This window comes from Schistocerca serialis, chromosome 6 (genome assembly GCF_023864345.2).
Source record: "Schistocerca serialis cubense isolate TAMUIC-IGC-003099 chromosome 6, iqSchSeri2.2, whole genome shotgun sequence".
Taxonomy (NCBI): Eukaryota; Metazoa; Arthropoda; class Insecta; order Orthoptera; family Acrididae; genus Schistocerca; species Schistocerca serialis.
In genome coordinates, this window is record NC_064643.1 from 231,306,880 (window position 1) to 231,329,853 (window position 22,974).

The 22,974-nt window shown below is 44.8% G+C and overlaps 1 protein-coding gene across 1 annotated transcript in view; it reads right to left on the reverse strand.

The window, feature by feature from the left end:
• Positions 1–1,232: 1,232 nt before the first annotated feature.
• The window catches only part of LOC126484786 (trypsin alpha-3-like), a 49,138-nt gene continuing 27,396 nt past the window's right edge, over positions 1,233–22,974 (reverse strand). The window contains exons 2-3 of the mRNA XM_050108382.1: positions 6,198–6,492; positions 1,233–1,734 (exon numbers count right to left, since the gene is read on the reverse strand). Of these exons, the coding sequence (XP_049964339.1) occupies positions 1,339–1,734; positions 6,198–6,492 (691 nt within the window). The 3' untranslated portion in view covers positions 1,233–1,338. The remainder of the gene's footprint in view (positions 1,735–6,197; positions 6,493–22,974) is intronic.

The window sequence follows — 22,974 nt, forward strand, 5'->3', positions numbered from 1 at the left end:
TGGCACCAGTAAGCAGCTAGTACACCCGGCGCCCCGTGACGCAAGCGGCAAATGCGCAAGCTCTACGTCCATGGCTTGTTGATCAGCCTAGAGAACAACGCTATTGCTTGAAAAAAAGTGGTCAGATGTGTGTGAAATCTTATGGGACTTAAGTGCTAAGGTCATCAGTCCCTAAGCTCACACACTACGTAACCTAAATTATCCTAAGGACAAAAACACACACCCAAACCCGAGGGAGGACTCGAACCTCCTCTGGGACCAGCCGCACAGTCCATGACTGCAGCGCCCTAGACCGCTCGGCTAATCCAGCGCGCTATTGCTTGAGTCTGGAGTAACTTAGCCATAGACTCCACCAATGTCACGGAGTCTTTGACAGTTGAATGTACGAAGCCTAAAGAATGGTCCTTCCTTCTGAGCTGGGAGCTTTTGTAACAACTCTGGCTGGATGTGTTATGACAGTTGGTAAGTTCCTTAATGTTCTCGGCAGAGGTGACTTAGACACAACACAATCTGCCTGAAGATCACACTTTAAGCACTGTGGAACGCCAGGTGAAGAGCAGTAGCATGGAAAAATTCATACTAGAAAAAGTGGGTTATATTGCAAAAACACCAGGCAAGGCGGCGCAGCGATTAGCACATTGGACTGGCATGCGGGAGGCTCCATTCAAACTCGAGTCCGGCCATCCAGTGTTAAGTTTTCCGTTATTTCCCTCAATCACTCAAGGCAAATACCGGGATGGCTCCTCTGAAAGAGCACGGCCGATTTTCTTCCCTTGCTTGTGCTCCGTCTCGAATGACCTTCGTCCTTCCTTCGTGATTATATTGCAACTGTTTCGTAGTATTGCATCAACACCTATAAAAACATCTACATCCCCATGTACTGATATTGCGCTGTGAATTCTGCGATGTAGTGATGGAATATTGGCGAAGGCCCCAGCCTGAACAGCTGAGACTGTGGGAGCAACCCCTCAAAACGTCTGTAGTTTCTGGCTCCAAGCTCCTGAGGGCTTATGGTACCTATAGTGTACCCTGTATGTTTCATTAGGAACAAACTTGAAACTGGACAGGGGGACATGGCGTGGGAACGTGAGAAAGGGCATCTGAACTTTTCATTATAGTAGGAGAGGTTTCAGGTTACAAACACATTTAGAAACAGCTTCACGAAGACACAATTTATTAACTTCAATACATGGCGAAAATGCTTACTGATTGCTCAATGCTTAGACTAATAAATTTAGTAAACATATGTTTCTCGTCGAAAGTCATTGTCTCATTTCAGTTATATGTGTAAGAGGTACAGCCTGCCTAGGGTGATTCGAAAGTATTGAGTTATGGCTGTCAAATGGCGGTGACTTCAGTAATCCAGGAGCGTAAGTTTCCCACGTTGACGTAGACGGCGCCCCCAAGGAGGCAGTAGCCACTGCTCCAAGACACGATGCCCATCTGCGTAGTGCCGCTCACTAGAGGACCGCCCGAATCTCCGTGGCACACGCTCTTGCCCGTTTCTCCGGCGCGTATCATACGGGGGGTCACCTCGCGCCCTGTGTTAGGGAAGTTACACTCGGATCGGTCCCTAATGGCGATGTCCACCTTCTTCAGGATGCTGGGCAGGTACGCGTCCTCCGTGTCTCCCCAGCCGGTCGCCGTGACAGCGAGGCCGGCTGGCGGGTCGTAGCCGGCCTCTGGAAGGTTCACGATTGCCACATTGGTGCCCAGCGGTAAAGAACCGTCAATCTGCAGAATTAAACGGTAGCTAGAGCGATGGAATATTTTCCCATGTTTGAAGCATTTCTTGAATTAGAAATGTTCAAATGTATGTGGAATTTTATGGGACTTAACTGCTAAGGTCATCAGTCCCTAAGCTTGCACACTACTTAACCTAAATTATCCTAAGGACAAACACACATACCCATGCCCGAAGGAGGACTCAACCTCCTCCAGGACCAGTCGCGCAGTCCATGACTGCAGTTCCTTAGACCGCTCGACTAAACACGCGCCGCGAATTAGAGAAGGTTTTAGCAAAATAGTATAGTCCACATCGTCACTATTTTAAAGCTGTATGCATCGTATAGTAAGTACGTGAAACGTAACTACTAGATACGGTATGTGCCTCAAATAATGTTCATGAATAAGAATATGAACTAAAGAAAAAGATTTTGTTCGTGTACATGCGCTGTTTCTGAATAGTAATTGTTCCAAAACATTATAATACAGGGTGATTTAGCTGCCCTTACCAGTGGGTTTTATGCAACTTACAACGCTTCCAAAACCTCTGCACAAAATTTTCATATAATCTCGCTCGCTGCGTCCAAACTATTAGTCTTAAGGAAAAAAATGTACAGAACCTATTTGTAGGAATATATAGTTATATGTTCTGCTAGGATATGTTTACACTGAAGGTCATTGTCTCCGATTTACTCAAGAAATACGCATTTGAAAGTACCTGATGTGCACTTCTCTCGAATAAATCGAAAACCACAGCCTCTGGAGGAAACGTATCCCGGCGCAAAATTTAGCTATGCTGTCTCTCTTACAAAAACGTCCTGTACTTATTTTTTACTATGACTAAGAGTTTTCACATAGCAAGCGAGAGAATATGAAAATAATGCACGTGAATTTTGAAGGGGTTGCAGGTTGTATAAAACCCATACGTAGAGGCAAGTAAATCACCTTGTGTATATAAATCATTTCCGCTAAGCTTTATGTATTATTTTTCTGCGTAATTGCACCTTTCATGTCGGTTTATCGAGTACCAGTTTGTGTTGATAGGCGCAATATGCTTTAAAATCTACAAGGAGGGATTCGTAATAACAAATTTTTTTTTGCTGTACAGTAAGTACACTTTGGTGTTTGAAATCGTCACTGCCTTTGCATTTAATTTGTCAGTAGCAACATTTTTTTACAGAGGCCCCACCTGAATTCAGTAACCCGTTCATCGAGATTCATACCAATGTCATTGCAGCCACGGTAAGCATGTGTGAGCTATTAGGTACCAAGCAAGATTACTGTAAATGTCTGAAGCTTGGATGACACGAGGGTTGACTGAAAAGTAATGCCTCCACCTTCGTAACTCTTCAACAGTTGGTAGCATTGGTATGCGGCAGGCATTGGCTTGTTCCGTAGCCTCTTCTCTACAGCTCCAGTTGGCGGAAGCCTTAGCATTGAACGGTTTTGTTGTTACAGCGTAAAGTATGGAACCCTGCGCAGACGGTCGGTCAATGCGATTTAAGCAACATGCAGTCATTGAATTCTTGACACCAGAAGCTGTCATCCAAAAGGAGATCAGAGATTGAAAGCAGTTTATTGTGACTGTGTTGATGTGAGTACTGTATGTTGCTGCGAGAGTGGATTTAAAGATGTTGAGGCGGGAACATCTGACCTGCGTGCCAAGCAGAGAGTTGAACGTCCTGTGACAGCAACTACGGAGTTTCACAAGCAAAATGTTGACAGATTGATTCAGGACCAACGTCGTATCACTCAGAGACAAACTGCAAGTACTATCGGCATTTCACAAGAACGTGTGGGTCACATTATTGCTTTGCTTGGCTATCGGAAGATCTGTGCACGATGGGTACCTCTGATGCTGCCCCTGAAATGAAACAGCACAGTCTTGAAATTTGCCAGGAACTGCTCTCTCGTTACGAGAATGAAGGTGACGCCTTTCTCCAATCAATTGTGACAGGAGACGAAACGTGGGTACACCATTATGAGAGAACTGTGACGTAGTGGTTGCGGAAACAGAGTGTCGACTTCTTCCGTGCCAGCTTCAGAAAACTTGTTCATCGTTGGCAGAAATGTATCCAACTGGCTGGTGATTATGTGGAAAGTTAATATTGTTAATTAAAGATCACATTCTAAGGATAATATCTGCGTTTGATTTATTAAAATATTCCCTTCCAAACCCAATTAAAGAAGATGCACACATTACTTTTCATTCAACCCTCGTACATCTGTACGGAACATACTGTTCACTGCGTGCCCATTATTCTTAATGTTGGTGGATCTTGCGATGTAGTTTATGTCAATAAAAGTTTATTAACAGATGTGTAACAATAGAACAGCATGAGTACTAGACAGTATATTATGATTATACGTACCAACGTTTCAAGAGAAAAACTTTTAATCTTATCACTAAATTCCTGTTGCTGTCAGAACAGAACTGTAAGTGATTTGTTTTAGATAGTGCATTTGAAATTATTAAACTGCACTAGAATTATGGTGTTTGTTCAGCTATATTTGACGTAATATCGGATACATAGCACTTTGTGCCACTGTTACTGAGAATTTAAATGATCAGATTAAGAGTAAGTTACGACAACACTCGTTGTTGCTGCTCGATGCCATAATTGGAACAGTGGAATGTACCGCTGTTACTATTGATAAATGACATCCGGAAAAAGGGTGGGGTTTTTTAACTGACTGAAAACACATTTTTTGGCACATTTTCCTAATGTTTTGTTGCTGAGTATCAGAACCTCTCAGTTTAAATTATTACGTTTCTTAAAAACATGGTCACGTCATATTAACATGACCACTGCCGATGTTCCCCGTGAACTTGTAGCAAACAATCACGCACGGGACGTGGCAGCCCTAGGTACGGGATTGCATATAACGTGTGTTGGCGGAAGCGAAAACAGTGCCGTAGTTGACGTAACGAAAGGACGGAGCGATGTAATTGACGTTTAATAAGGCATGATCATTGGCTTTTGGGCAAATAGTGCAATCATTTTCGAAGCAGCTAAGATTCTGTAACGTGCGCCTACCGCTGTGGTAGAAGTATACCGTGAATGGCAAAATCGCGCCATCCAAAAGCTGTGCCAAGGCAATAGTGGTGCACCACGAGTCATAGATGAAGGGCGAACGCCGGTTACGGAGGTGAGTACAAGTGAACAGACGTTTAACTGTTGAGCAACTGACCACCCACATGAACCAATAGGATATCAGAAGTGTCATCTCTACGACTGTTCGGTGAACCTTGCAACGTTTAAAACTTCGCCGCAAGCTCCCAGTTCATGCAAGCATGATGACTGCTTTTCATCGGCAAGGTAGGCTGGAATATGTACACCAGTCCTACAAATGGACGTCCACCGAGGTGGCATTTTCAGATGAATTACGTTTCAAGCTCGATCGGACACATGGCGGTTGGCTGTACGGTCTGAAACGCCTGAAAAATATACGTGCGGCAGTTCGAAGTGGCCCAGAATAAGTCTACCGCACTCCCTTGGCGACCAAACTACCTCTATGTAAACCCGGTCGAGAATCTGTGGGACCACCTCGGTAGGGCTGTTTGCACCATGATTGCTCAAGCGAGAAACTTTGCCAAGCTGGCAAAGGCAAATCGACTTCTGTACTTCCCAGAGCCTCATCGACGCTCTTCCCCCACTTCTTGCAGCGGTCCCACCCGCCAAAAGGCGGTTGCTCCAGCTTTTGATGGGTGGTCGCATTAATTTGACTGGACAACATAAAAATTGATAAATATAGACTAGCAGCAAAAGATGGTTATTCGAACTTTTGGCAGGAGGTCACATGAATCTGACTGGGCAGTGTAGTATCTGATAAATAAACAGTAAATGATGACTAACTGAAAACCTCAGCTGCCGACAGGTGTTGTTGATATACCTCGATGTGGAGAGCTGAAAATGTGTGCCCCGACCGGGACTCGAAGCCGGGATCTCCTGCTTACATGGCAGACGCTCTATCCATCTGAGCCATCGTGGACACAGATAAACAGCGCGACTGCAGGGACTTATCCCTTGCACGCTTCCCGTGAGATTCACTTTGCCAACTGTCCACAATTCTACATATGTATTGAACCTTATAGACATCTGCCCACCCACTCATCTGTGTCTACGGTGGCTCAGATGGATAGAGTGTCTGCCATGTAAGCAGGAGATCCCGGGTTCGAGCCCCGGTCGGGGCACACATTTTCAGCTGTCCACATCGAGGTATATCAACATCACCTGTCGGCAGCTGAGGTTTTCAGTTAGTCATCATTTATTCCAGGGAAAAGCTGCACGGTCATCAACAGTAACTGTTCTTTCGAGAACAAGTTACTGTCTTCGTATATATAATAAACAGTAGACTAGCAGTATGAGTAGGAGCGTGGTGTACCCAACTGTCGGCAAAGTGGTCATACTTCCGCTATGCAGCGCTGCACGTAACTCTAGTGATGTATTTTTTTCTCAGTGACTACTCACGCGAAGGACGGCGATGTCGGAGTCGCCAGAAATGCTGTCGTGCTTTTCGTGTTCGTGGACCTCGGCCACGTCCAGCACGACGCCCCCACTGCTGCGGTCGGAGGATCCGGCGCGCACGCTGTACAGCGACTGGTACTGCGCTCTGTAATAGCTGACGCAATGGGCCGCCGTGAGGGCCCAGCCGGTTCCGATTATGGAGGCGCCGCTTTGATAGTAGCCGCCGTACTTCAGGGCCACCTGCCACGGGTAGTCCTCAATGCTGGCTTCGGTGCCGCCGATGATGCGGCCGTGAAGCCTCGATCGCAGAAGCAGCCCCCGTGGCGTCACCAGCTGCAGCTGAGCAGCCAGCAGCAGGCACAGCACGGCGACCTGGGTTCCTGCCATCGCGTGTCTCACGCCTCAGTGAATGAGCAGTCACATTTTATAGCGACACTACCTGCTTTCTCGTCGCTGTTATCTCCGTCCTCCAAATTGCTCGGATAATATACGCTATTATGATGTCCAAGAACTGGTTCCTTGCAGAGTTTTATCCCTCGGCGAACGATGTCGAAATGTTGCATCACAGGAAGTATGTGCTTATCCTAGATGACGATCAATTTACGGCTCGACAGAGCTCCAGCATGACTGATACATTCTTTTTCATGTTGGAACTTACTGGTGAATCCATTGTAACAAAGTAATGACAGAAGTGACTGAGTGGGACATGCGACATCTGTAACTGAGACAACGTAATTTCCTGTATTTTAACATCCGTTGAGACTATCGTCATATCCGTAAATATAATTCCATATTATTACAGGCGTCTGACAGCAGCTGGTCAATGGAATACAGCACTACTGCACCAACAGCTGTTATATTGGTACTGTTTTATTAGACACCCAGTTTAAAACAAAGCACCAATATTCGTATCGGGTCTACATGTACATCTACATTTATACTCCGCAAGCCAACCAACGGTGTGTGGCGGAGGGCACTTTACGTGCCACTGTCATTACCTCCCTTTTCTGTTCCAGTCGCGTATGGTTCGCGGGAAGAACGACTGTCGGAAAGCCTCCGTACGCGCTCGAATCTCTCTTATTTTACATTCGTGATCTCCTCGAGAGGTATAACTAGGGGGAAGCCATATATTTGATACCTCATCCAGAAACGCACCCTCTCGAAACTTGGACAGCAAGCTACACCGCGATGCAGAGCGCCTCTCTTGCAGAGTCTGCCACTTGAGTTTGCTAAACATCTACGTAACGCTATCACGGTTACCAAATAACCCTGTTACGAAACGCGCCGCTCTTCTTTGGATCTTCTCTATCTCCTCCGCCAACCCGATCTCGTACGGATCCCACACTGATGAGCAATACTCAAGTATAGGTCGAACGAGTGTTTTGTAAGCCACCTCCTTTGTTGATGGACTACATTTTCTAAGGACTCTCCCAATGAATCTCAACCTGGTACCCGCCTTACCAACAATTAATTTAATTTGATCATTCCACTTCAAATCGTTCCGCACCCATACTCCCAGATATTTTACAGAAGTAACTGCTACCAGTGTTTGTTCCGCTATCATATAATCATACAATAATGGGTCCTTCCTTCTATGTATTCGCAATACATTACATTTGTCTATGTTAAGGGTCAGTTGCCACTCCCTGCACCAAGTGCCTATCCGCTGCAGATCTTCCTGCATTTCGCTACAATTTTCTAATGCTGCAACTTCTCTGTATACTACAGCATCATCCGCGAAAAGCCGCATGGAACTTCCGACACTCTCTACTAGGTCATTTATAGGTATATTGTGAAAAGCAATGGTCCCATAACACTCCCCTGTGGCACGACAGAGGTTACTTTAACGTCTGTAGACGTCTCTCCATTGATAACAACATGCTGAGTTCTGTTTGCTAAAAACTCTTCAATCCAGCCACATAGCTGGATACATCCAAACTCTTCGGAACCAGATACGAAATTTGGTGCCTTGCTTACACATGCACGATTGGTACTTACGTCATTCACGTGAGAGACCTAAAGATAAAGTGACTGGAACGTCGAAACTGGTTGCGTATTAGGCAACAATATAAAAATAACGACTGTTGGTACAGCATTATTATTTTTCAGTTCTAATATATTTTTGTTACTGACTGTGCGTATAGGCACTATTCAAATCTGATCTCTTTGTTGTTCTATTCTACCAGTAAGACTATAATTCAGTTTCAGCAATCCTTTCTTTAATTCAATAATACTGTTATTCTACAAATCGGTGTTATCAATCAGATCATCTTTTATAAACTAGATCATTTTTCCTTTTGTTTAGGCCGGCCGGGGTGGCCGAGCCCTTAAAGCCGCTACAGTCTGGAACCGCACGACCGCTAAGGTCGCAGGTTCGAATCCTGCCTCCGGCATGGATGTGTGTGATGTCCTTAGGTTAGTTAGGTTTAAGTAGTTCTACGTTCTAGGGGACTTATGACCACAGCAGTTGAGTCCCATAGTGCTCAGAGCCATTTGAACCATTTGAACCTTTTGTTTAATAGCAGTAACTAGCGTCTTCAGAGTTAAATACCTGTTCTACAACACAGTCTTTCGCCATAGTCTAATTCTTAACGTATTCTGTCTTTGTCTGCAACTGCGATTTGATTTTGAGTTTGTCCCGATACATGTAGTGTTCTCCTCCAGCGAGTTTACCAGTGAATGTCTTCCTCTCGTTTTCTACGCTCCCTGCTTGCTTCAGCCTTGCACCTCACCAGCCATTTTATATTCATAGTCAGATTCCGTCAACTCCGGTTCAGTCTTTAGTTTCAAGTATTTCGACTCCACCACGTTAGTTATTTACTGTAACAATGCGATAACTGTACTAAGGTTCTCATGTATCCTACTTATAATTTAATGACTTTTATCATTCGTAATTTTGTGACCCCTAATTACGCACTGCTTGCAAGTTTGTGTCTTTAGACTTACGGATTATGTGTGTGAAATCTTATGGGACTTAACTGCTAAGGTCATCAGTTCCTAAGCTTACACACTACTTAACTTAAATTATCCTAAGGACAAACACACATATCCATAACCGAGGGAGGACTCGAACCTCCTCCGGGACCAGCCGCACAGTCCATGACTGCAGCGGCTAATCCCGCGCGGCTTTACGGATTAGGTTCTGTCCTGTAACAAGGACGTTCGATGGAACGTCCGTTACCTTCCTCTATTTGCATATATAATTCATCTGTATACGTGTCTCACTCACAGCAACAAACAAAACTGCAAGTCGTCCCGTGGCGAATTTAGTGCTGTGTCACCGTAAGCCAAGCGCAGTGACCTCTCAATGAACAATCCTATATGGCTTGCTAGATATAAAGAACTACTGAAAGCTATATTTCAGTTTAGTACCCTGCAGTTACTTAAATTAATTTTCTTCATTCAAACAGTTAAATAGTATATCCTGCAGCCACTATGAATCAAGACAAAAAAGGAATTAAAGTCATCAGCTGGCAGTGGGCACTGCCTCAAATCAATGTGGAAGTAGAAAATTTGTGCCATACCTGGTCTCGAACCCGGATCTTCTGCTTACACGCGCGTGACCACAGCACCATGCCAACACAGTGAGCATTGTAACTGCAGGGACTACACAAACACGCCAATCGTCAGACCCAAATTCTCAATTTATAGAGACACTAGTAATGTAGTGTCCCTTGACCATTATCCTCATAGTTCACGGCATCTAGCCGATTCCCGCAGGAGTTCCAGGCCAGTGTGCATCTGTACTGAAGGGATCACTGGCCGTCCTCTCTCGAACACTTAAGGGGGTTGATGAAATGTCGCCAGTTATGAGGATAAAATAGTTCAAATGGCTCTGAGCACTATGGGACTTAACTTCCGAGATCATCAGTCCCCTAGAACTTAGAACTAGTTAAACCTAACTAACCTAAGGACATCACACACATCCATGCCGAGGCAGAATTCGAACCTGCGACCGTAGCGGTCGCGCAGTTCCGGACTGTAGCGCCTAGAACCGCTCGGCCACTCCCACCGTCTGTTATGAGGTGTGTGGACAGGTTGAGAATTTGGCCTGACGGGAGAACTACAAAGGTAGTCCGTGCAGTTATAACGACCACTGTGTCCTGTTGTCAGTCATGGTCGCGCACTCGGCCGGTGCACGTCGTGCGGTGACGGGCGCGGGCCAGTGTTTACATCGCGAGCGGTACTGCGGTGGGGAGCCGAGCAGCGTGTGGGAGCGTTACTTACGTCTGTTTTCTTAATAGCTGTTGCAAGTACGATGTCGACAATTACCAGAGTCAACATCGTTCACTGTCATATTGATCGCGCTGAGTTGCGGCCGACGGCGTTTGAAATTCATGAGTGGATTTTTGAGGATTTGAAATAGCCTGAAGCTATAGGGGACACGTTTCAGCGAAATTTATTTCGAGTGATGCTTACGAGAAATTTGTTGAGGAGCATGCTGGCATGAGACAATTTCGTCGTACTGGTGCTAGTATTAGTAATGACCAGAGCGTGCCTTAGGGATACGAAGTGAGAAACGTCAGGGTACGTAATGTGCCACCTAAGTGTTCTAATGAGCTCATTGCAAGTTCTTTGTCTCGGTACGGTGTTGTTGTTTTGTCGGTTACGAATGAAAAATGGTGAAGTGCATAACATAACCAAGTTACCAGCGGCGTGAGAAGTGTACGTATGACTTAAAAAAGCATATACTTTCGTGTGTTGTCATTAGCGGCTGTCGCGCGGGTAACTTACATTTGTCAACCTCCTACCTGTTCGATGTGCCATTCAACAGAACATTTGCGGATGAACTGCACATGTCGACGTCCATTTCAGTTTCCACGGGAACGTCCTCCAGATGGTAGTGAAAGGCTTGTGCCATTATTGAGTGAGGTAGTCGCGGGGACTATACCACAACCACGACAGCCGGAACATGTTAACGAAGCGGCAATGCCAGTTCAGGTGGAAAGCAGTGGCAAAGACATTCCCGGTAGAATGGACGGCACTTCGGCCCCGTCATCAGCGTCGGGACAGTTACCACTGGATACCGACGCTGCGCCGGCCACCTCTGAAACTCAGATGTGTGAGACGCAGGAGCGGTTGCAGATCCGTTTACCTGAACCACCCCTACCGGCAGAGACTGCAGCGGAAACGACGTCGTAGGGGAAGCAAGGGGAACAGTAGCAAAGAGGGAAAGTCGGATTATTTGATAACCGTACCCATGTCAGAAAGTGGCAGCGAGACCTAACCTCAGTCTTCTTGCTCAGTGCGCTGCGAAAACACCGCAAGGCAAGAACGCATTCGTGAACAAACATCTGAAGGCACTACTGAGTGCCTAGAGGGAACAGAGCACCGCTAACGGCCAACAGGAAGAGCGAGCAGAGCAGCGAGCAGCTGCCGCAGCGCTCCCGTAGGAACTCGCTGACGTCAGTCGCAGCCCCGAATGATGGCCAGGCGGATGCGGCCACGTTGACAGACTCAACCGGCGGTGGCGGGCAGGGCTGTGAGCGCACGGCGCAGCACCCCGACAGCAATGAGCCTTGGTGACAGCAGGGCGAGGAGACGCAGCAGTAGCGGCTCTCGAGCATGACTATCGCGCTGCGGCCCTCTGTCATTCCCAGACACGTTATGGCTCTGACGTACCGCCTCATACTCCAGACATTGCCAAACGAGCCTGGTTTGAAGCTGTCGAAAAGGATGATCACACCACTCAGAGCTTATCGCCCTATGAGCCACTATGCGCGTTAACCAAACGTATAATATTACCACACTTCACATCAACAGGATTCAAAGCGCGGTGAAACTCCGTTCGCTAACTGATTTCTTGTATGGTACCGCCGTTGACATTGCCCTGCTACAGGAGGTAGTCACTGTCTTAAAAGTTCCCGGATATGTACTTACTGATAACATGAACATGCCGGATGCTGTAGGCACTCCCATACTTTTGCGCGATGGTATACCTTTACGGACGTGCTACGGCTGCCTAATGGTCGTGACATTTCTCTTCGAGTGTATGTTGTGCAGACTGTTAACGTGTACGCCCCCTCAGGTAGCAGTCATAAGAGAGAACGTTCGACTGTTTATATAAACGACGTTCCCATTCTTCTTAGAGCTTATCGTGCACATCTCATTCTTGGTGGTGACTGCAGTTGTGTGCTTAACGACAGAGACCAAACTCCTAATACGAATAGATGTGTGTATAACTTGAACATTTAATTCGTAGTATGCGTCTTCACGATACGTGGGGAAAACTGTAAGGTGAACAGGTAGCGTAAATCTTCGTATATAGTCATTTTGCCAGTCGGCTCGATAGGATCTAATGTTCGACGCCCTCCAGCGACACACTGTGAACTGTGACATAGCTCCTGTCAATATCTCTGACCATTGCGCATGTCAGCGTTACCTTAACTTACAACGTCAGCAAATCTGCCGATGTAAAGGCTACTGAAAATTGAATGTCAGCCTTCTGCAGGATGCCCAACTTGAAGAGGAGCTGAACATAATGTGGCAACAGCTCCAGCGATACCGACGACGTTATGCTAGCGTTCTACAGTGGTGGATTCAGTGTTCCAAGCCCAAATTACGCCTTACCATCGTGACATACGCCCGACAAAAAAGCTTTTGGCAGAAACAGACTATTGAATTTTACTATCGCTGTTTGAGAGAATTGTAGTCACACTACCATACCTTCTCGCGATATCGATGCCAAGATCGACTATTGAATTTTACTATCGCTGTTTGAGAGAATTGTAGTCACACCACGACACCTTCTCGCGATATCGATGCCAAGATCGATTGATGTAAAACGATAATCACGCCGATCCAACGCAAACGAATGGAAGGAATCATCTTGCGAACCCACCCAAAAGACGTTTCCGCCGAAAAACGGGCCTCTCTGTATCCAATTCTGAGAACGACGAAACGGTGTAAAGCAGTGTTGATTGAAGCGGTCGTTGATGAAACCGAGAATGCCATCACTAAACAACGTGACATCATCTCGCACGTCTACAACTGTTATTGTCAACTTTACAAGAAGCAACCAGTTGATAAACACTTGTGCGACAATTGTCACACGAGGATAATACAAATCTGGAATCTGTTTTCGGAGGACGAAATCCTACGAGCGGTTCACATCGCAATGAAAGGGAAATCAACAGCACCCGATGGTCTCAGCGCTGAGTTTTACTAGCGCTACTGGAACCTCCTCGGCCCGACACTCCTCGAGACAGCGAAAGAAATCTGGCACCTGGAAGTAATACCAAGGTTTTCATGGAAGGTATCATCTTACCCTTACCGAAGAAAGGTAACAGCAGGAAGGTAGGAAACATGCGACCCATCAAACTCCTGAACACCGATTTCAAAATCATTACCAGATCAATTAGGCTACGGATGCAAACAGTTATGCACAAGGTTTTAGGTAATTACCAATTCAGGGCAGTGCAAGGCCGAACTGCAATCTCAGCTGCTTGTGATTTAAGGGACATCGTCTGTTCATATGCTGAAACCAAAGGAAATGGCGTTCTGATCTTTCAAGATTTTGAGAAGGCGTATGACCGTGTACGTGACTTCCTCTTTCAAACAAGGTGAACATAGGTTTTGGACCTATTCTCATAGAATTAATTCGCAAACTAACTACATACGTCTCTTCCCGGATTCTTATTAATGGCCATTTTACAAAAGAAGTTTCCATTGGGAAATCCATCCGACAAGGATGTCCTCTGTCAATGACTTTTTACGCCATTGTAGTAGAGCCGCTACTGCAGAACTTAGTGCACTGTGGAATCGGGCTTGGAATCGGTTCTGTTACTATCCCATGCATTGCGTACGCCAACGGTATATGCGTAGCTGTTTCATTGTCACAACAACTTATGTCAGCTGAAACTCTTTCACAAGCATTTACGTTTCTTTCAGGAGCAATATTAAATAGAGCAAGAACCATGACTTTTCCCATCGGAGGCGGTATCTGAGATATATCCCATGTTACCCGGAGTATTGGGACAGGGCCGGCACCATTCCAAAATACCGAATGTATCCGGCACGTGTTGTCTCTCTAGTCGTTATTACCGTAGCGGGTTGCGACATAGAGAGAGTCCATTCCAAAGCATCGTTAGTAGACAACAACAAGGTCGCACGCAGTGTATCCGGCAAGTGTTGACTCTCTAGTCGTTATTACCGGCGCGGGGTTGTGACATAGAGAGAGAAACCCTTTCTGGAACTCGAACCCTGCTCCTCCTGGGTGGAAAGGCCAAGTGCTCCCACCTAACACAATTAAACCACCAGACACACATGGAATTGATGGGAAATTAAAAATGCCGGAGCCCTTTCTGGGACTCGAACCCTGGTGCTCCTGGACGGAATGCTCAAGTGCACCCACAACACATGAAACCTGTCTAGATGCGGGAGAGGAAGGTTAGGTTAGTGTACGTAATTTATTTTGGTCGAGAAACTGACGCAAAGATCGATCCTAATTGCGTAATTAATCACAAAGATAGGTCCTAATTACACAAATATATGCAAAGCACTACAGAAGGACGGCATAAAATCGCAATACGCCGCGAAAACTGACGATACCATACAACTGGTGTTATCCTGTCAAGAAAAAAATTCGCAGAACCACTCGAAACCAGCGACAGAAACATCGAAACTCTACCCTACACCTACAAGCTGCCAGAGTCGATATTAGCTAACTTTGAGACGAGTGTATTTCCTGCTTTTCATGTATGCGTGTTTCTACTGCATTACAGAGAAGTTATTATCAGAGTTTTTTTTTTCTTTGTATACGTCTACGGCATTGCATGTTTCGAATTCTTTAAGTTCAATGGGCTCCATGTACAATTAATCTTAAATAGAGTGATGGTAGTACTGCTGTCTGGACGCTTCCATATGAGGTCTACTTTTTTTCGTATTTGGTCTTCGTGGTCCTTATGCGCAATTAATGTTAGCTGCAGTAGAGTCGTTTGGTAGTTACCTTGAAATGAGGGTCTCTAAATTTTGTGTTTACAGTTCCTAGGAAAGAACACCGTCCTCCAAGGACTTCTGTTTGAGTTCTGAAAGCAGCTCCATGGCACTTACAGGTAACAAATCTAGAAGCCATTCGCCGAAATTCTTCAACATGACCTAGAACGGATCAATCCTACCAGTGAAGTAAGCAGGACGATAGTAATACTTCACCTGAAAGTTACTGGTTTATTATTCCTACTCATCAGCATTAACTTGCATTTTTTCCGCATTTAAGGCTAGCGACCATTCATCACACCAAATGGAAATTTTGTGTAAATCGTCTTGTGTCCTCCTACAGTCACTCAGCTTTGATGACTTATCGTAGACCGCTGCATCGCCGGCAGACTACTGACCCGCCAAATCATTTAAGTATAAAGAGAACAGCAGCTATCCAATTGCACTGGGCTGCATATTGGATATAGCCACTCTCTTATCTCTGAGCATGTTACATATGCTCGTGCCTTCGTTAACGGGCTGCGATGGGAGATCGTGTCATATACCTTCCTGAAATCTAGAATATGTAATCCACCTGTTACCTTCCTTTATAGTTCTAGATATATCACGTGAAATAAAGGCATGCCGAGTTTTGAACGAATGATGCTTTCTAAAATCAGGCTGATTCATCAACATAAACAGCTTAGCCTCAAGAATGTTTATTATATTCGAACTGAGAATACGTACAAAGATTCGGGAGCAGTCCGAAGTTAGGGATATTGGTCTGTAATTTTGCGGTCTGTTCCTTCATCTTTCTTGTGTACTGGAGTGACCCGCGCTTTCTTTCTTTCCTTTATACCATTCGTTTCGATCTTCGTGTTGGACGAGAAAGAAAGAGAGAGGGAGACAGAGAGAGGCGGGGTGATGGACCAATTCCCTGGAGTACTCCTTCTAAAATCTAACAGGAATGCCATCCGGACCAGATGATTTGTCTGTTTTTCAAATCTTGACGGTGCTTCCTTATGTCACTTACACATCTTCCATACGGGGGTCCGTCCGAAGGTCAAGAGACTGCATGTTTGTACGGTTTTCATGCTTGAACGATGTCTTAAACGTGAAATTTTAAACTTAGGTTTGGCTTTTGCTATCTTCAACTGCCGCACCAGACGTGTCAACAAGGAACTGAATGGAATCCTTAGACTCGCTTACCGATTTTACACACGGCCTGAAAGTTCTCGGCTCCCTGCCAAATCTTTTGCTAAGTTGTGACGGTGGCAGTTACGTGCTTCACGCATTAATATTTCGGCAGCAGGCTAATGACTTACGAGGTCTCGATTCAATCTATTAAACGTGCTTGATTCGACTATTCTATTCCCTACAGCTTACAGCCATGAAATATCGGTCAAATTATACATCATCTTCGTTTTCCATTAATGTCGATGGTACTTCATTCCTAAATATACGGCTTACAAGTAGTATTGTTTAGTGCTCGTCGCAGTTATGAGTACCGGTAACTACAAGCGAGGTTCATTACAAAAGCGATTCATTACAAAAGCGATACTGTCTGACTCGAAATAGCCAGGTATCTATGACAGGGTATGCTAATACACAGAAAATTCGGTGCATAACTGATTCTTTGTCTATGTGATGCACAAAACTAATTTCATTTTGTTTTGATGTTATTTATTTATTTATTGATTTTAGTTTCAGAAGCTATCCCCGATAGCTCCGCATCGCCGTCACCACTACCATCACTGCCAAGATGGTACTTACTTCCGGAGGAGGGGTATGGAAAAGATGATAATGATGACGATGATGATGATGTAATATTTCTCTGTGAAATAATAAACATCGACTAAAAGCACTACATATTTTGGAACACAACCTACGAGCAGCTTAGAGACAGAAGTGATGACACTTTCTGCGGGACCTGACCATCATTTTGCAGAACAATGCTCAAGCACGTAGAGTGCAAACTGTTACTGATTTGTTTGACTGATGGGAGTGTTGAGTGCTGTACCACCTACTGAGGTCCCCTGACGTAAGTCCTCGTGAGGTCAACTCGATTTCTGACTGAAGGAAACACTTCACGGCATTTGCTTGACGACTGCTGCAACTCATCGATTAACAGACCGCGCCACTCGAACTGTCGACACATGTGACACTGCTAAGAGCATCACTGGCAAGGGTTATACACTATGCTGGAGACTACTTTGAAGGTCAATAAAACTTTGAAAGACATATTTATTTTGTACGAGCTGTAAGTAAATAGTTTCCACTGTTAAATTTACAATCCTCGTATATAAACTCTCTCCTAGTATCCACCATCTTCTACAAGACGAGTCCCTTACAACAGAGTATACCACAGAGGTGCATGTGTGTTTGATGCTTTAGAAATACGCAGTGTGTTGCCTCTACAGTTGCTAAATTCATCATAGCATCCACAGTGAGTAAATGATACACTGTCACTGTTGCGGCCAAATTATACATCATCATGTATTGTACTTAAACTGCCAACAGCCTTGTTCAGTCTATTTCAGTAATGTCCAGCCTCGTACCTATCCATATATCCTCAATTTACACTATAACTTTGATGCCACTGGCTGATCTCCATGACAGCAGCAATATCTCCCTCCCTGTAATACTATTACTTGGAGTGCAATAAGACTCTTCACCAACTGTTCGGTGTTGTAATCCAGGAAGAAATTAACCGCGTATTTACCTTCTCAGAGGAACCGAAAGTATAGGACCACTCGGATTACGTTTCGCAGACTCATCCATCATTCAATTTGATTTCGTTTGGCTCCCATACAGCTCAGCTGATGACGCCATTCTTACGTGCTCTCCGTCCCACTCAGCAACTTGTGTGTTGAAGACGCTCGATCTGCTCACCACACAACGAATTCAACCACTGATGGTGTTAAAGATTAATATGTTTTAGAACAGTTAGTCTAATTCTGAAGCCGACGCTAGTTGGACTGATTATGGCATTGGTCTTCCGCTCCTAGTCTGCTTCTGTCTGTAACGGCAGGTTCAATTCAACGTCATGCTTATCTGTTGAACAAAACAAGAGTTAGTTTTACACGTTACAACAAGTAAAAATCAGTGATAGTGGTCAAGGTTCATGGATGGACTTGAGAGCATCTATCTTTTGTGATGACCTTCATTATCATCCTTTAAACAGACTGGCGTGTTGTTTTAGCGTCTCTGCTTAACTCAAATAGTTAAGCCTAGACTCGGCTAGCGTCGCTAATACGTCTCTACAACACTCCTACTGCCCAAATCATCAATAAGCTCTGTCGATCACGCTATTGCGTGCGACCAGCCACCTGATTTACGTCTTTCTATGACGGCTCAAAACTCGTCTTTTCACACAACATCCTCATCACACCGATTACGAATTATCCATGTTTGATGCGTCCCTATCGCCTAATTTCGATTGACTGGCCACCGGATAGTCGTTTTGATCACCGTGCTCACACTATCAACACAATTGAGATAACACGTGCGTCTCGAACACCACTGCGTCGGACAGACCACCTCATAATTATCACCCGAAACACCCACAATCGCCATACGCCGATAACGCAACGGGTGGGTCCTGAACACTACCGCATCGGACGTCATACCCTGCACTCGTCTCAAGAAACGCAACACATTCGGTGGGACGCAATATCCACCTACCACATCACAACACGCTCAACACGCCCCAAATCCAACCACCACAGAGCCAGATTTTATCCTGAAAGCTCTCCTGTCCAATAGCCTTGCCATAAAATTTTGTATAGGAAGTTATCTACATAAGATAACCCCTTCTATAATTAATCTAATACTTCTAAATATTGTTTGTGTCATAGCTGAAGCAAATTTTCTATACTAAGCGACCCAGTGCTCCCAATACAACAAAATTTAACATCAAACACATAATATACACACAATCCATACCAAAATAAGACAAGCACATGAAAATAGGAAAATAAATACACACAACATAAAACAAATAATCACAAAACACAAATAAAACACTGCCTATACTAATACAAATAAACATCGCCAACAAATCACAAAATCTAATCTAATTATACACTACTTTGTTCCCGGCCGCGTTCTTCCGCCGCCGAGTGTGACGCCCTAGTCATTCTTGTCTGTTTTGCGCAGTTTGCGTACGGCCAGGGTTCGCCGGACGTATTTTGATTATTTGTGTAGGTTCTGGATTGCGGTCTTCACTCGCTCTCCAGTTCTGCACTGGTTGATCCCTTCCATTTTTATTGGTTGGTTTCCAGTTATTATAACCCTGGTTCCACCTACGTTCCTGTGACGGATAATGTTTATCCTCTATTATCGCGTCACTGTGGATTGTTTCTTCAAGTTGCATGCTTTGTGGGCTGCACTGCGGAACTTACCCGTAAGATGACAATGGTCTCTACGAGGAGTCTCAGCTTTTCTATCTAAGGCCAGCCCGCAAATATGACAATTAACAGCCTTTTCATACAAGTCATCATTTTCATTTGATTTGGTCATGGGAATATTGATGCTGTAGAGCTTGTGAACTTGCCATGAAAGTTTTCCAAGCTCAGTGAGAAGCCAAACCGCCGGATCGCTCCCTACATAAGTCTGATAGCTATTAAGTTTTACAATCATATGCGCATACAACTTGGAACACAGCCGCATAAGGTACGTGTTTTTGCGTGAAGGTTGTGTGTGAGGCTAAGGGGTTCCCTTCACAACGAGTAATAGGAGCCACCAAGCATCAAAATCGGCGTACACAACAAAAGGACAACGCTGCTGGTGGTGAGCATTTTAAAATTTAATTAAGTTATTTTCCTCAGTGGGCATAACAACATGTACCGGGACCATGCATGCACAATCTAATAGATGTGTCGCTAATAACTCTTGAGATGAAAAATAATTCAAACACCTTATACAAATATATAGTTTATGTTCACTTTTTCTTAACTGGGAGGAAATGAGTCGGGACATGTCTTTGATCCAGACGTAGTGATAATTATCACGTTTGGAGAAGAGCAGCATGTTGACATGCAACTCTCGCTCACATGCAAATTTTGAGAAATGGAGGGGGCCTACTACTGTATGCTTGTTCTGCTCATCTGACTTGCTTTTCCTCTCCAAACCACAAACGTGGACCGATATTGCGGTATTCTGAGCTTAAAACTTAGGTATGTCCTGGATTCTTAAAGGGAACTCTATTCCATCAAAGTTGTACTGTCTCTTAATATCTTTGACTTTGTAACTGCTGGGACGCTCGGGATGATGTTTGTAATTGTAATTGTAATTTCTCTCGCAAGCCAGGACTGACCATGCAAAACACGCATTATCATACTTATTTTGAACATTAATGCACGCCTGCTTTATCTCAATATCTATAGGGAGTTTAATATAACTGAACCCTCCATTCATTGGATCATAGACATGTATATGGATGTCGAGGTGTGGTATACTGCTGAACGCTTTAGCGGATCCACGTACTTCCATCTCGGAAAATCGGGCCATAATAGCGCTCAAGGTGGATTCTCGGTACAACTCAGCAATCGATGTGCTCCGAGAAATAACACCATTTTCACCCCATATATAATGCAGAGTAGCCGTCTCCGCGTCACCTTGATGTTTAGGGGGGTGACTCAGTTCACTGCATAATACCGCACTGCATTTAAAGGCGTTAAATTCCGGATCTTCTAAGAGCTTGAGGAGCTCGGTCTCCAAGACGGGGAGGCACGCCTCCAAAAACCTTACAGGATCGCGATACCTCCCGCATGGATTCTCAATTCTGGTGAAAGAGATTCGCCCATCAAACGCTCAAGCAACTGCTGAGTATTCTAAGGGAGTCATTACGCCGTTATTCTGATCGAATTCGTTATCGATAGGACGGGGGGGAGAACTACCGCTAGCCATAAGGAAATTACTATTATTACTGTTGCTACAACTAGGAGTCCATCCGATAGATGAATGGACTGGTGATGGGTGATCGTAATCATCATCATTTGCGGGGAGAGGTATACGTCTCGGAACGCATACCTTGCGTGGGCGGCGAGCTGCTGCTTCTAGAGGAGGAGGGGGTGACAGCCGGTTTGAAGGGCCAGGCTGTGGCGACGGCGGACGGGCTGCGCAGCCAAACGGTTGCGACAGCGCTGGGGGAGGAGGTGGCGCTAACTCTCTCTCTTGGCTTCTCACTGAGCTTGGAAAACTTTCATGGCAAGTTCACAAGCTCTACAGCATCAATATTCCCATGACCAAATCAAGTGAAAATGATGACTTGTATGAAAAGGCTGTTAATTGTCATATTTGCGGGCTGGCCTTAGATAGAAAAGCTGAGACTCCTCGTAGAGACCATTGTCATCTTACGGGTAAGTTCCGCAGTGCAGCCCACAAAGCATCCAACTTGAAGAAACAATCCACAGTGACGCGATAATAGAGGATAAACATTATCCGTCACAGGAACGTAGGTGGAACCAGGGTTATAATAACTGGAAACCAACCAATAAAAATGGAAGGGATCAACCAGTGCAGAACTGGAGAGCGAGTGAAGACCGCAATCCAGAACCTACACAAATAATCAAAATACGTCCGGCGAACCCTGGCCGTACGCAAACTGCGCAAAACAGACAAGAATGACTAGGGCGTCACACTCGGCAGCGGAAGAACGCGGCCGGGAACAAAGTAGTGTATAATTAGATTAGATTTTGTGATTTGTTGGCGATGTTTATTTGTATTAGTATAGGCAGTGTTTTATTTGTGTTTTGTGATTATTTGTTTTATGTTGTGTGTATTTATTTTCCTATTTTCATGTGCTTGTCTTATTTTGGTATGGATTGTGTGTATATTATGCGTTTGATGTTAAATTTTGTTGTATGGGGAGCACTGGGTCGCTTAGTATAGAAATTTTGATTCAGCTATGACACAAACAATATTTAGAAGTATTAGATTAATTATAGAAGGGGTTATCTTATGTAGATAACTTCCTATACAAAATTTTATGGCAAGGCTATTGGACAGGAGAGCTTTCAGGATAAAATCTGGCTCTGTGGTGGATGGATTTGGGGTGTGTTGAGCGTGTTGTGATGTGGTAGGTGGATATTGCGTCCCACCGAATGTGTTGCGTTTCTTGAGACGAGTGCAGGGTATGACGTCCGATGCGGTAGTGTTCAGGACCCACCCGTTGCGTTATCGGCGTATGGCGATTGTGGGTGTTTCGGGTGATAATTATGAGGTGGTCTGTCCGACGCAGTAGTGTTCGAGACGCACCTGTTATCTCAATTGTGTTGATAGTGTGAGTACGGTGATCAAAACGACTATCCGGTGGCCAGTCAATCGAAATTAGGCGATAGGGTCGCATCAAACATGGATAATTCGTAATCGGTGTGATGAGGATGTTGTGTGAAAAGACGAGTTTTGAGCCGTCATTGAAAGACGTAAATCAGGTGGCTGGTCGCACGCAATAGCGTGATCGACAGAGCTTATTGATGATTTGGGCAGTAGGAGTGTTGTAGAGACGTATTAGCGACGCTAGCCGAGTCTAGGCTTAACTATTTGAGTTAAGCAGAGACGCTAAAACAACACGCCAGTCTGTTTAAAGGATGATAATGAAGGTCATCACAAAAGATAGATGCTCTCAAGTCCATCCATGAACCTTGACCACTATCACTGATTTTTACTTGTTGTAACGTGTAAAACTAACTCTTGTTTTGTTCAACAGATAAGCATGACGTTGAATTGAGCCTGCCGTTACAGACAGAAGCAGACTTGGAGCGGAAGACCAATGCCATAATCAGTCAAACTAGCGTCGTCTTCAGAATTAGACTAACTGTTCTAAAACATATTAATCTTTAACACCATCAGTGGTTGAATTCGT